Below are 14,491 nucleotides of genomic sequence, written 5' to 3'. Positions count from 1 at the left end.
CTAGTTAATCCAGACAGCATCCTGCTAAATCTCCCCTGCACCTTCTTTAAACTTTCATTCTTCCTACAATTAGGCAACCAGAACTGAATACAATATCAAGTATAAAACCAGTGTTTTATAGAGCTGTAACATTTCCTCAATTACTTTCCACAATATACAACAGGGAAAAAAAAGCTTTCTGGCATCAAGACTAGATGCCCAAAGAAACAAAAGTGTGTTCCTGCTCTATCCAACACTAACCAGTTTGAACAAATGAATAGTTAATAGTTGATGATTTGGGTATGTATCCTCCAGCAGGACTAAATATTGGGGGGGGGGGTTAAGAAACCAGAATAAAAAGGTGGGGATAGGGCAGAGTATAAACTGGCAAATGCCAGCTAGTCCATTATGAAGGGAAAATAGGAGTGCTTGCTCACAATTAATGGCTGCAACCACCACTGTTTCACATGTCATTCCCTACTGGATGAGACAGACTCAAACAACTGTTTTATATTCATCCTTAATCTTAAGATTCTGGAAAACAAAAATACAAGATTCACAGGACCATGGAGAGCAGCTACCATAACAAGAGCCACAGAAGCTTTCATTTGGGAGATCCCACACATCTCCAAGTTATAATCTTGATAAAATATGGAATATTAAGGTACTATGAGCAGGCAGCAATGACTGTTGAATATCATTTTGATTTTTAATGATAAACAGAATTAAACATTGAACCTTAAATTACTTTTCAACTTTTGCACAAACAGGCACAACACAATGTGCATGACAGGCAGCAGAGAAAGGGAAACAGGTTCTAACAGTCAATCACAGATCATCATACTGACACTGCAGTAACAATTATCAACTATAAAGCACAGTTTTAGCTAAAACTAAACAAAGTGTTCATACAATGGGCCGTGTCTGTATTCCCTATACAACCTAATTGTCTTAAGGTGGCAATGGGTCAACTATGCAGTGTTGGTAGGGAGCAGACCAAATTCGGTAGATTCATTCCCTCGTTTCAAAATTAGAAAAGCATTTCAACATTTTATATAATTCAGTTGGTGGGTGAACAATGTTGCAAGTTTCATATAATCAATTCCCAAATTCAGCTAATAATGCAACAGCTAGGGCACATATTATTGCACAGGGAAGGAATGATTATAGACAATTATAGGGAAATTCAGAATTAGATTTTATACCTGGAGAACATTCATTAAACCAACTTACTGGGCAGCTTTAGTACTTGAATCCAGTACTCCTGTCATTTCACTAACTGCATCATCCACTTTTCCCCCCACAATCATCTAATTATGAAAATGAAGGAATCAGCCAATTTGGCAAGATTAAATCAACCAGTCCACGTTATACTTAGTAAAAAAAAACAAAGCTGTTTATCCCACAAAAATGCATTTATCCAAGTTTCATTTTCCATGCAATTTAATAGCTGAAACATTAGTTTTAGCAATGATATCCAAAATTTTATGATTAGTGCTTTGTTAACAAACTTTGATATCTGGATTTTTCTTTTTAAAAATAGATGTCAAGAAATATGGAATGAATCGAAGGCAGACTAATGTACCTGACCAAACTTTCTGCACCAATCGGATATTCAAAATTGCTTACTCTTTTAAAAAACTTCCAAGTAAAGCCTGGAATGCAAAAAAAATACTTGGAAAATTCCATAAGTTCTGCTCAGGTTAACAATTTTAATTTCATTGATCAAATTGCTGGTCAAGGCATTGGTTGCTCTTTAAAAGTACACTTTTAAAACTAACTTAAACTGCTACATGGAATTAATGTGGTCCACAATCCTTTCCTTCTGAAGTATTTACGATGCATTTTGATTTCTAACCAGTCTTTTATTATGGAGCTTAAATGGTAAACTGTGATTATCTGGTCTAAAACTGGGCCTCCAGTTGAGGAGACTGAAGTGACAGCTGACTGTTGTAACATTCATCTGCCTTTCTGAGCCTTCTGGGCAGATTTGGTGACTTTGCCAGCACCAGTAACCTTCTTCTCTACATTCTTGATGACGCCAACAGCCACAGTTTGCCTCATGTCACGGACAGCAAAACGGCCTGCAAAATTTGGACAGGACATTAAATTTAATTTTGTACAGCAGCACAGGAAAGCAGCAAAATATCAATTCATTTAAAAAGTGATTTAACTTACCAAGGGGTGGATATTCAGAGAAGCTCTCAACACACATGGGCTTGCCTGGAGTCATTTCAACAATGGCAGCATCGCCAGACTTCAGGAACTTGGGGTTATCTTCTATTTTTTTCCCAGATCTACGATCAATCTTCTCCTTTAATTCGGCAAACTTGCAGGCAATGTGAGCAGTATGGCAATCCAAAACAGGAGCATAGCCAGCAGAGATTTGCCCTGGGTGGTTTAAGATAATTACCTGTTTAAGAAATCAGATTAAAATTAATTAATTTTTGGAACTATTCAAATCATTAAAATCTTACAGTAAATAAATGAAATCACATCTCCTTTAATAGGATCAAACCCCAATACAGAGCAAACAGAAATGGTACCAAAACAAAAATACATTTTAAAAAACTGACTTGCGAAGTGAACTTGTCAGCTTCCATTGGTGGATCATTCTTGCTGTCTCCAGCGACATTGCCACGACGAACATCTTTTACAGAGACATTTTTAACATTGAAGCCAACATTGTCACCAGGCAAAGCTTCAGATAGGGCTTCGTGATGCATTTCAACAGACTTCACTTCTGTTGTGACATTAACAGGTGCAAAAGTAACTACCATTCCAGGCTTCAAAAGACCAGTTTCAACACGACCCACTGGTACAGTACCAATACCTGCACAAGGAAAAAATAAGAGTCAGCATTCCAAGTCAGACCAGAATCTATTAAAATCAAGGTACAATCCACCACACGTCTACACAAATATCACAGTCACAGATATGTCAATAAATATGAAAAAAAGTTAATTTTTTCCCCCCAAGAATCAAATTTCAGAACCAGATTCTTCCACCATTGCCCTTCACCTCAATGCAATACCTTATTAGACAATGTGGATAAAACTGAACAATCCTTTAAATTATTAGCTGTCCCAAAGACCAATTTTTCCTCAATTATTTGTTTACTGACCTTTAGCTTTCTGATGGATGCTTTTTCACTTCTGTTCTTAAAGTGTAATCTATTATTAACTTCCAATATCAAAATTGTGACTGAGTTTGCCTTCAATCAATGCAAGCCAAAATTAAAACTAATACTCACCGCCAATTTTGTAGACATCTTGAAGTGGGAGACGAAGAGGTTTCTCTGTTGGTCGTTGAGGTGGCAAAATAGAATCCAGAGCTTCCAGAAGAGTAACTCCATTAGCACTACCTTCCTTACGGTTGATCTTCCAGCCTTTGAACCATGTCATCTGTGTAAAATAAACACAATTAAAGATGTTATGCATGGAAGTATTCTTCTAATACTTCAAGATATCTCAAAAAGGATCTGCTGCACCTCCAGCCATACTGTTAAACAAAAAGTATAACACAGCCTTTATTACAAGAAAAATTGAAGGTTTAGGATGGGCCTCATCAGGGGATTTTCTGGAACCTCAGGTACTGTCATGCTCTCCAAATAATAAATGCATCAGGAGTGCAGTGAAGCCAAGTAAGACTGATCACAGGGATGTCTGCAAACTGAGCTTATGTACGAATTCAGAAAAATGAGTGGCGATCTCATGAAATATGAAAATTTGTTGCAGGATTTGACAGACTAGGTGGTGTCAAGAACCAGTGTCAATCTCAAAATAAAAGGGCCAGCAACTCAGATACTTCTTCAAATACATGGTAAATCTTGAGAATTCCCTACTGTAGGAGGCTGTTGAGGCTCAGTCTCTTAGCACATTCAAGACAGATCAACAGATTTAGATTAAGGAATCAAGCTGTATGGAGTTGCAAATAAACATAGGACTTAGTTGTAGCTACCTGTCCTTTCAGGTATGCTCAACAATTTAATGAGATTGGTGCTGATCTGATTGGGTTATTCAGGAAAGTGGCACTTAAGTTAAGACTAGCCAAAACCCCGCTGAATGGCATTCCTGCTTCTATTTCTTATGCGACGCACACAAAATGCCCAAAGAACTCAGAAGGTCAGGCAGCATCTACGGAAATGAATAGTCAATGTTTCACCCCGAAATGTTGACCAACTATTCATTTCTATAGATGCTGCCTGCACGGAGTTCCTCCAGAATTCTGAATGTGTTTCTTTAGTTTTCCATTACTTACAGACTTTGTTTCCATTTCTTAGGATCTCTTTTGTTAAGCAGTATGGAATTCAGGTTACCATGGGTAACATCATAACATACTGTTGGCGAAACGTGTTTGCAGCAAAAGAGCCAGCTCTTTAAAATTACTTACATTAGTACTAGAATCCAACATGTTGTCACCATGCCAGCCAGAGATTGGTACAAATGCCACACTATCTGGGTTGTAACCAATTTTCTTGATGTAGGTAGTGACTTCCTTGACAATCTCATCGTATCTCTTTTGACTGTATGGTGGTTCAGTAGAATCCATCTTATTTACTCCAACAATAAGTTGCTTCACACCAAGAGTGTATGCCAGCAGGGCATGTTCCCGTGTCTGGCCATTCTTGGATATGCCAGCCTCAAACTCACCTACTCCAGCAGCAACAACCAGTACAGCACAGTCAGCCTACAAATAAAAATAAAGATGCCCTTCATTTAATGCTGGAGTTTTTCAAAATGTCATATGGCGATTACTGACTTAACACATACTCACCTGTGAAGTACCTGTAATCATGTTCTTAATGAAGTCTCGATGCCCAGGGGCATCAATGATGGTGATGTAATACTTGCTGGTTTCAAATTTCCAGAGAGAAATGTCAATGGTAATGCCACGTTCACGTTCAGCCTTCAACTTGTCCAACACCCAGGCATACTTGAAAGAACCTTTGCCCATCTTCAAGAGTAAAATGTAAAATGCAATTAATAGTGCAAAAGTCACACCCTACACAGAAAAGATTATATGACATAATTCCAAATTAAAATTTTTATTAAGTTTCATGCAGAGGTCACAACCACAATTGTTCTCTTAAACTAGCTAATTACAAGACCAAACTCAATAGCATGTCACTCTTTTAAGTCTTTGCTAAGATTAGCTAAAAGCATGATCACACATCACCTACAAACTTTCCATGAGACCTAAAGTGGCTTTCCACCTCATCAGTTATGGAAGATATCCTTTGCTGGTGTTAATTGATAAATAACAGAACACAAATATTAGTGTCTAAACATTACTGATAGCACACTTTTAAACTGGGAAATTAAAGGCAAAAATTTGTGAATGTACCAGAGTTGAATTTAGACAACAGTCATCAATAGCAATGTAGTCAGTTTATTGGAAGCATTGTGCATTTTGTCTGAAGCACATTTGACTTCCAGAATAAATCGAAGAGATTTCTACATTGAATCCTCTTTGCAAATCTTGAGATCCATACACTTCTGGTCTAGAAGGCAACTAAGTATTATGGGGATCAGATAAAAGAAAAGTGTTGTAGCCAAAGATTAGAACTGAGCATTAGATCTCTTACATGCGAGTTATCAAGGCCATGCTGAGTGCTACAATGGAGTAAATTCAATTTTCAAAATAAAGCTATCAATATACAAACCATGTGCATCTGGAGCACCTAGACACTGTGGATGCATACATCAGTATGCCCTTCATTTGACTATATAGTTCAACACTCAACACCATCATCCGACTGAAACTAATCACCAAGCACAAGATCTGGGCCTTGACACCCGCTATGTAACAGGATTCTTCAACTTCCATCAGCACAGGTTCTCCACAAAATTGTGTGCTCAGCCCCCCCCCCCACTCTACTTGCTTTATACTTGATTAAGAGGCCAAGTTTGTTGACAAAAATCAAAAGATGGTGACAAATCAGCATATAGGACAGAGTTTAAAAATCTGAATAGTGCCACAACTCTTAAAGTTACCAACTACAAGACAGGGAGAAGAGAAGCTTCTATAAATGCATCCCAACTCTTGCATCAGGAACAGTTAATACCCTACAACTAACAAGGCCCTTAACCTCAAGAACTTCGCTCACTACAACTCTGAACTGATTCTGTCAAAGGTTCTTTACAACCCCTATGCTCAGTACTATTTCCTTATTTGCACAATATATCTTCAGTTGCATGTACACAGTTTGTACTTTTTATGTAGCATTCTTTCATTAATTCTATTGCATTTTATTTTTAAGTAAATGTCTGCAAGAAAATGTATACATATACCTACTTTGTTAAAATATTGCATTTTGACTCTGATCTGCAATATTTGCAAGAGACTTTGCAATGTATGTATTGAACATCATGCAAGCTGAACACCAAAACTGAGATCCAAAATGCAAAGTGAATCTCAATATTCAAGCTCCATCTCAGGATACAAATGTAATGCTGACTTCTGTAACAAAATGTAATCTCAATACAAAAAGCAATTACAATTAGTATGGCGTTCATCATCTTCAAAAGTACTAAATCAGTGTGCAGATCACTTCCTCAGTACCACCTACCATTAAAATTGTTAACAGTCAAAAAGAAGTTACATTGCATCTTTTCTAGTAAAGAAAATAAATAAAAGTAATGAAGTTCAATCACCTGTTATGCAATTTAAAACCAATCTACACAAAAGCATGAAATGGGCTGCTGGCAACTGTGGTGGAGGCAGATACAATAGGGTCTTTTAAGAGGCTCCTGGATAGGTACATGGAGTTTAGAAAAATAGAGGGCTATGGGTAATCCTAGGTATTTTCTAAAGTACATGTTCAGCACAGCATTGTGGGCCAAAGGACCTGTATTGTGCTGTAGGTTTTCTATGTTTTTAAAGCCTCAGTACTAGCAATAGCCACTCAAATCCTCACAACCCACCCTCAAATTGTTCTTTACTATGAATTTAGAATTAGCAAATTCTGCCCACTATAGCATTTATATTAATCCAAAATACAACTGCATTAACAGGCTAACAATAGTGAAATGCTGATACAACGATCCCAACAATTTAATTTCCCATCACACTAGACCAGAGGAATTTAACTATCAGTGCCACAGCATGTTCAGGCAAAAGTTAATCTAGAAAAACAATCTAATTATAGTTACAACTTAAAATTAAAATACACCTTATTTTCGGTCACAACCCTATTCATTCCCACTTTGAAGACCACAGAGCATTCTTGGATTTCAATGGACAATGAATTCAATAGGAATGGAGAAAAAAGGCGTACAAGCCTGAATTCTGCTCGCTGGAGTTTAAGATGAAACGTCTACAACACTACCGAAGTCACTGGAGTGTTACATTCTCATGGTTCAAAAGCCTGGGCCCAAACAAAAAATGTGTATGCGCTTGTGCTTTAAAGATATTTACTACAATTATATAGCTTATTATCCTACAGAACCATACTCTTCAGACCTTGTAAAAAAAAAATTACAAACCGACATTCCAGATGTAGTTTAAAGGAAATTTTGTGTCCGTGTTACTCACCTCGGCTGCTTCCTTCTCAAACTTCTCGATGGTTCTCTTGTCGATTCCGCCACATTTGTAGATCAGGTGCCCGGTGGTGGTGGACTTCCCAGAATCTACATGACCAATCACGACAATGTTGATGTGGACTTTCTCCTTGCCCATGGCGTTCGCTGGAGGATACTACTGCGGTCCTTTTAAACACTCTAAATTAAATGAAAAGTAAATTTAAAAAACAAATAAAATGGATTCCCGCTGACCAAGATGCCGCGGCGTTAATTGTAATAACTGCACTACTACATAAGAAACGTGGCACTTGTACAGGCCACAGCCCGCCATTCCTGTTTGCTCGCCTCCATTTTGACTCGAAGACGACTCCCCGCCCAGTTTCGACACACCGGCCATTTTCTGATTAACGGGCAGCCAAACCAAGTCCTCCGTGTGTAGAAGTGTAGGGCGAGGGTAAGGGTGGTCGTACCCACAACTTGGCGTTGAATTCGAGAGGGAAAGATGGGAGCCGGCGCCGCACAACGAACAAGGGCGGAAGGGAATAAGCGCTCGCCGACAGCGAGAGCGGCAAGGGCATACTGACGGCCCACAGTGCTGACGATACTGCGAGGGAGGAAGTCTTTACCTTGCCCCGCCGACCCCTTTCATCGAGGCCCGGCACCACAGACACCTCACAATGGAGAGTGAAGTCGTCTTCGTTCCCCCTCCCCCCACCCTCAGCGGTCATCGTGGACGTCCTCGGTTTCTCTCTAGCTCGGCAGCCCAAACCGCCTCCCTTCATGTACCCAGAGGGTGCAAGCTTTAAAAAAAACACAAGGGGGAAGGTGGTGGAGAAGGAAAACCCATTGATCCATTATTAGCACCAACCTACCCTCGGCACACACACGCGCGCTGGAGAGACGGGAAGAGAAAGCGACTGCGCCACGGCTTTAAATAGGCACGGTGACGTCAAATTGTTCCCCCCCCACCCTTTGCCGGGGCTGGGCTGGTTCACTTCACGCTCCGACCTCAACTTCTGCCGACGTGCACGTTAAAGATCTTCAGGATTATTTAATGCTCCAGTTAATGCTCTTATTTAATTTTCCAGTACACAAGTGTAAAGGGGAATGAAATAATTGTTACTCCAGATCCGACACAGCACAAAAAAAAACCATAAGATAAAGAACAAAATAAATAAAACAGCTTATATACATAGATTGATTGTACGCCCATAAAGTGACGCTTGGTACAGCTGTGTCTACATAAAGTGACTGACAGGAAATGATGGTGGCGGGTTAGTGGGTGAAGATGATAATCAGCGTCACTGCTTGGGAAAATTAACTTTTTGAGGCTGGTGGTCCTGGCCTGGATGATACCTAGACTGATGGGTTTGGGACAACAATCAATGAGCATACATACAGACAGGCTGACTGGCGAGCTCAAGTGTAAAGCTGAGGTTTTTTTTATAAGGCATTGGTCAGGCCGCACTTGAAGTATTGTAAACAGTCTTGGGGCCCCGCTTGTAGGAAAAGACGTGCTGACAATGTTGAGAATGTCCAGAGGGCTTAACGAGAGTGATGCCGGGAATGAAAGGACTAACGTACAATGAGCGTTTGGTGGGATTGTACTCGCTGAAGTTGAGGTGAATGAGGCTGGGATCTCATTGAAACATCGAATATTGAAAAATCTAGAATGTGAGTGTACAGATTACTTCCTATAGTAAAAGTCTAGGACTAGAGGACACAGTCTCCGAATAGAAAGACGTCCCTTTAGAGCAGAGATGTTGAGAAATTTATTTCACTGGAGTGGTATTCTGTGGAATTCATTGCCAAGACAGCTATGAAGGCAAACTCAATGGGTATATTTAGAGGAGAGATGGGCTCTTGATTAGTACCAGCGTCAACTGTTACAGGGAGAAGTCGGGAGAAAAAGGTTGCGGGAAATAATAAAGCATTTTATTCATAATAACAAGAGAAAATCTGCAGATGCTGGAAATCCAAACAACACACACAAAATGCTGGAGGAACACAGCAGGCCTGGCAGCATCTTTAGCAAAAGGTATAGTTGACGTTTCGGCCTGAAACGTCGACTGTGCTTCTTAAAAATACTGGAGGGATTCAGCAGGCCTGGGGCATCTATGGAAAAAAAAGTACAGACGACGTTTCAGGCCGAGACCCTTCGTCAGGTCTCAGCCTGAAACGTCGACTGTGCTTCTTCCTATGGATACTGTCTGGCCTGCTGCGTTCCACCAGCATTTTGTGTGTGTTGCTTGAATTTCCAGCATCTGCAGATTTCCTCGTGTTTGTCTTCCGGTATTTTGTTTTGCTTTATTCATAATAACATTATTTACAAGGATAAACAATGCAATTACTTTTTATGATTACGTTTACAGTCTATGCTTTCAGTACCGTCCTATTACATTCCTTAAATCCAATGACTATTGCCATTCATGTTGCCTCTCGCATTGTACACTAAACTTTGCCAGAGACAGTGGTCATTGCGAATGTAGATCAAAATAAACTTCATTCATAATTTTTAAAAATTGTATATGTTCTTCATTATTAATAGAGTCAAAAGTTACGGTGAGAATGCAGGAGAAGGGTTCAGACGGAAAAATAAACTAGCCATGATAGAATGGCGGAGCAGACTTGATCGCCCAAACGGCCTTCCTCACGCCGCACCCCAGTCGAGCGCGCCCGCTCCCTCCCTCAACCTGCGCGCGTCCGGCAACGATCTGCCCCTCCTCCACTCCCTCAGCCTGCGCGCGTCCGGCAAAGATCTGCCCCTCCTCCACTCCCTCAGCCTGCGTAAGATTTGCCCCTGCTCCACTCCCTCAGCTTGCGCGCGTCCGGCAAAGATCTGCCCCGCCTCCACTCCCTCAGCTTGCGCGCCTCCGGCAAATATCTACCCCGCCTCCACTCCCTCAGCTTGCGCGCCTCCGGCAAATATCTACCCCGCCTCCACTCCCTCAGCCTGCGCGCGAACCTAACGCTCCTCTTCCCCCAGCTTGCGCGCCGATATTGGCCTCGGAATTCAAATTTTAACTGCTGACTTTGCCGGCTTCACTGTCGGGCACGACGTTTTGAGATGAATCCCCTTCACCCTCCCCGCCCACCGGCGTGTACGAGCAAGGTGAGGCGGGCGGGGACATTAGTACTGCCACGCTCGGCCGTTGGCAGACTTGTGCAGTTACCGTGGCGAGTGCAAGAAAATGTCGGCGGCCACTGGTATATATGGCGTGGTGCAAAATTAAACTGATCCTATTTGCCTGTCTGGTCAACCCTATTGACACGATATATCAATGATGAAATCTTGAAGGAGTTAGATATGGCCCTTGTGGCTAAAGGGATCAGGGGGTATGGAGGGAAGGCTGGTACAGGGTTCTGAGTTGGGTGATCATCCATGATCATACTGAATGGCGGTACAGGCTCGAAGGGCCGAAGGGCCTACTCCTGCACCTATTTTCTATGCTTCAAACCCCCCCCCCCCCCCGGGAGTAAAACTCATCTATCTTGAAGAGATCTCTTCAGCTTTCTCCTTCACTTCACTTGGTCTCACCTATCAGCTGTTCGTTTGAACTCATCCCCTTCCTCCCACTTTCTATTCCCCTTGCTTTCCAGTCCTGATATGTCATAGGAACAGAATCAGGCCATTTGGCCCATTGAACCCCACTGTTTCATCGTGGCAGATTTTATTACCCTTTCAACCTCATTCTCCTGCCTTCTCCCCATAACCTTTGACTGAGTAATCAAGAATCTATCAACCTGTTTTAAATATACCAAATGACTTGGCCTCCACAGCCATCTATGGCAATGAATTCCACAGCTTCACCACCTTCTGGCTAATGAAATTCCTTCCTCTGGTCCTAGGATCCTCCACTATAGAAAACATCCTCTCCACGTACACTGTAATCTATATGTAATGAAACATGCATTTACAGGTTGACATGGAAAGCTTTAATAAATATTTACATTTGTGTATCCTAAGATAATTAAAGTGTGAGATTGAGTGCCATATATAGTGTTGCATTTAATAAAGGAGGGAGTGAAGGATTCTATACTTACTGCACTTTGCATTGGCTGAAATTCAGAAGATTGAGAATGATATGAGGTTGAGACAACGTTCCAATGTTTCTAAAACACAGTTTAGTTGACTGACATTACAGACACATTTAAGTGTGTCTGCAATACCATTGAACCAAACTGTATTTTACATTCAAGTATCAATTTATATGATCACAAATTTATTGTAAATCTGGGAGATAATCTAAATAAAAATTGTTATTCTAGAATGTATCTATATAACCAGAAAAGCCGGCAATTATGTGCCAAATTTTAAATATAACCAAGCATTCAGAGGACAATAAAAATGCTATGCAAAGGATAAAAATGATCTATAAAGGATAAATAAAGCATAATCCAAGCAAATGAGATGCAAAGAACATCAAAAATGATAAAAATATCAATAGATTTCTGAATATCATGGGATCAAGAGATTATGTAGATAGTCCAGGAAAGTATTACCATGATAAAAGATCTTGTGCTTTTCAGCAATTGCTAAAAGGTATGAAAACAAATCTGCAAGAAGTATCTAAATCACCACAATAACATAGGCTTTTTTTCAGGGGAATTGATATCGTTTACTGTGAAAGCAAATGGTAGACAGATCAGTATTTACGATAGAGTAAGAGAACATCATTTGGGTAAGCCTACTTCATTAGGAAAACAATCTTATCAGCATTAACACAATCAAATAACAATGACCTGCTCAGAAGTGCTTATTTTATTTCATAACATTGACTGTTTCCAGCCTATCAAGTCTATGATAGTTCTAAGAATACATCAATTTAGACCCTCATTTAGTCCAGTAGCAACGCTATTACAGCTTGGAGTTTGGAGTTCAATTCTGTTCTCCGAATGAAGATTGTAAGTTCTTCCCGTGAGCATGTGGGTTTCTTTTGGATGCTCCAGTTTCCTCCCACGGTTCAAAGATGTGCCGGTTTGTAGGTCAATTGGTCATGGTCAATTGTTCTGTGATTAGGCTAGGGTTAAATAGGTGGGTTGCTGGGTGGTGCAGCTCATTGGGCTGGAAAGGCCTGTTCTGTACTATACCTCTAAATAAATATTCTTTCTCACATACCTGTCAACTCCATCCACGTTCCTTTATTGTCCACTTATATTAGGGATGGTTTACAATTAGCCTATCAACAGTACCTCTTTGGGTAAAAACAGAGCAGGGACAATGCACAAATCCAACATGAGCAAGATCAGACAGAATTCAGGACTGAAGTCAGATTAAATGATAGCCACACTACCTGCTGTACTGCTGTAAAAAATGGAGAAGATAATGTACTCAAGTGTAACAAGCTATCAGCACTAGATGGTTGTAACTGAGAGCACTGCATATGCTGCAACTATAAACTTGCAAAAGTTCTCTGAACGCAGGAGCTGGTCCTTCAGATAAGGAGTTATCACAGCAAAATAACTGAGGAACATAATGTTTTTAGAGCAGTGGGGTATAAAGATAGAACTTAATTTTCTAGAGGTGATATTTGATTCCTCCTTAATACATGCAAAAAGTATGTAGAGAAAAATATCACCTGAAATGGATCGCTATATCTGATCATCCTGGCTAGGTGTTAAATAATTGGTAAGCCTTGTACTGCATCATATGCATTCTGGCAGTTTCTTTCCTCTCCCTCCCCCTGCCCTGCTAAGTGCTTGCTTTAAGAAATTTACAAATTGTAATAACATATTGGCTGTCTGATAATGGTGGAAAACATGTTTTACGGCAAAACATGCTCTCTGTAGTTTTTAAATTGTGTCTAGGCTGAAAGGGCACAGAGATAAGCAGGTAGCACCTAGTATCACGGACAAGCAGTGGATAAGAATTTTAAGGGAATAGAAGGGGCAAGGGCATTCTCACTTTCGGCTGAAATCGTGATGAGACGAGACAGAGATAGCCTGATTGATAAATATTCTTTGTATATTATTTGGTACATTTTTGAAACTTTAATGAGTAGATTTCTTATAACCCTAATAGTGTCTTTATAGCCATTAACGTGTGTAAGGACTTTATATGTTTGCAAAAACCTCTTGTTGCTAAATCAGAAAGAACAAGAAACTAATTTTGATACACAGGAGATTCTACAAATGTTGGAAATTCAAAGTAACACACAAAATGCTGGTGGACTCAGCAGGTTAGGTAGCACCTGACCTGCCGAGTTCCTCCAGCATTTTATGTGTGTGAACTAATTTAAACATCTTTTCCTTAAAAGATTGTCAGATAACTATAGAGTACTATGTTACACAATTTGATGAATAAGATTAAAAATAAGAGAAAATCAATCGAATAAAACATGTTAATATATCCCTCTAATAACTAAAGAGACTTTTTGAATATCTAAGCATGCATTTTATTACACCAAATATATTTTATCTTTATTAATGTATATCCACTGAAGAAAGTAACAAAAGAAATCTGGACTTTTCCCCCAAGAAATTCTCTGTCTTGCCCCTTTCTCCCTTTGTGCACTTGAGGTTATCCAGAATTCTGGCTTCATTCTTTCTGAATTTAAATCAAACACTGTTCATGGCTGTTTCATCAGCTACTGGAGTCTGAATCTCTGCTATTCTCTCACTAAATCTCCAAGACTTTTTTCCAAAAATCTCTTCCAAAGTATTCCTTACCAACTGCTCCTCCAACCAAGCCTTTTGTCAATAATTCTTCAATAAATATGATTTAGTTTCAACAATTATGCTCCTGTAAACATTTTCTGGTTGTGTGGGTACATTATAAGAGCTACAAAATGAAAATTGTTTAAAAGATTTTTTGAAGGAACCAATAACGGAGAAAATTAATGCACAGGAGTTAAAATTAACAAGAATAAGGATTTTCATACTGATAATTCCTATATGAAATACGTACCAAGCCTCTGTTCTTCATTAACACAATTTCTGACAAATTAAAACCTTCAAATGTGGGGTATAAGAGAAATAAAAATAAGGAA

The 14,491-nt window shown here is 39.8% G+C and overlaps 1 protein-coding gene across 1 annotated transcript; it reads right to left on the bottom strand.

Moving 5' to 3' along the window:
* Positions 1-663: 663 nt before the first annotated feature.
* Positions 664-8,470, bottom strand: eef1a1a (eukaryotic translation elongation factor 1 alpha 1a). The gene is made up of 8 exons (XM_072251091.1): positions 8,375-8,470; positions 7,516-7,700; positions 4,756-4,935; positions 4,372-4,668; positions 3,233-3,383; positions 2,556-2,812; positions 2,158-2,392; positions 664-2,063 (listed from the first exon to the last, which is right to left on the bottom strand). The coding sequence occupies exons 2-8, from the start codon at positions 7,657-7,659 to the stop codon at positions 1,939-1,941; spliced, it is 1,389 nt and encodes a 462-aa protein (XP_072107192.1). The 5' UTR covers positions 7,660-7,700; positions 8,375-8,470; the 3' UTR covers positions 664-1,938.
* Positions 8,471-14,491: the final 6,021 nt, after the last annotated feature.

The sequence above is a fragment of the Mobula birostris genome, chromosome 2 (genome assembly GCF_030028105.1).
Source record: "Mobula birostris isolate sMobBir1 chromosome 2, sMobBir1.hap1, whole genome shotgun sequence".
NCBI classification, from domain to species: domain Eukaryota; kingdom Metazoa; phylum Chordata; class Chondrichthyes; order Myliobatiformes; family Myliobatidae; genus Mobula; species Mobula birostris.
Note: the sequence above shows the minus strand (reverse complement) of the source record. Positions and strands in the feature narration are given on the sequence as shown.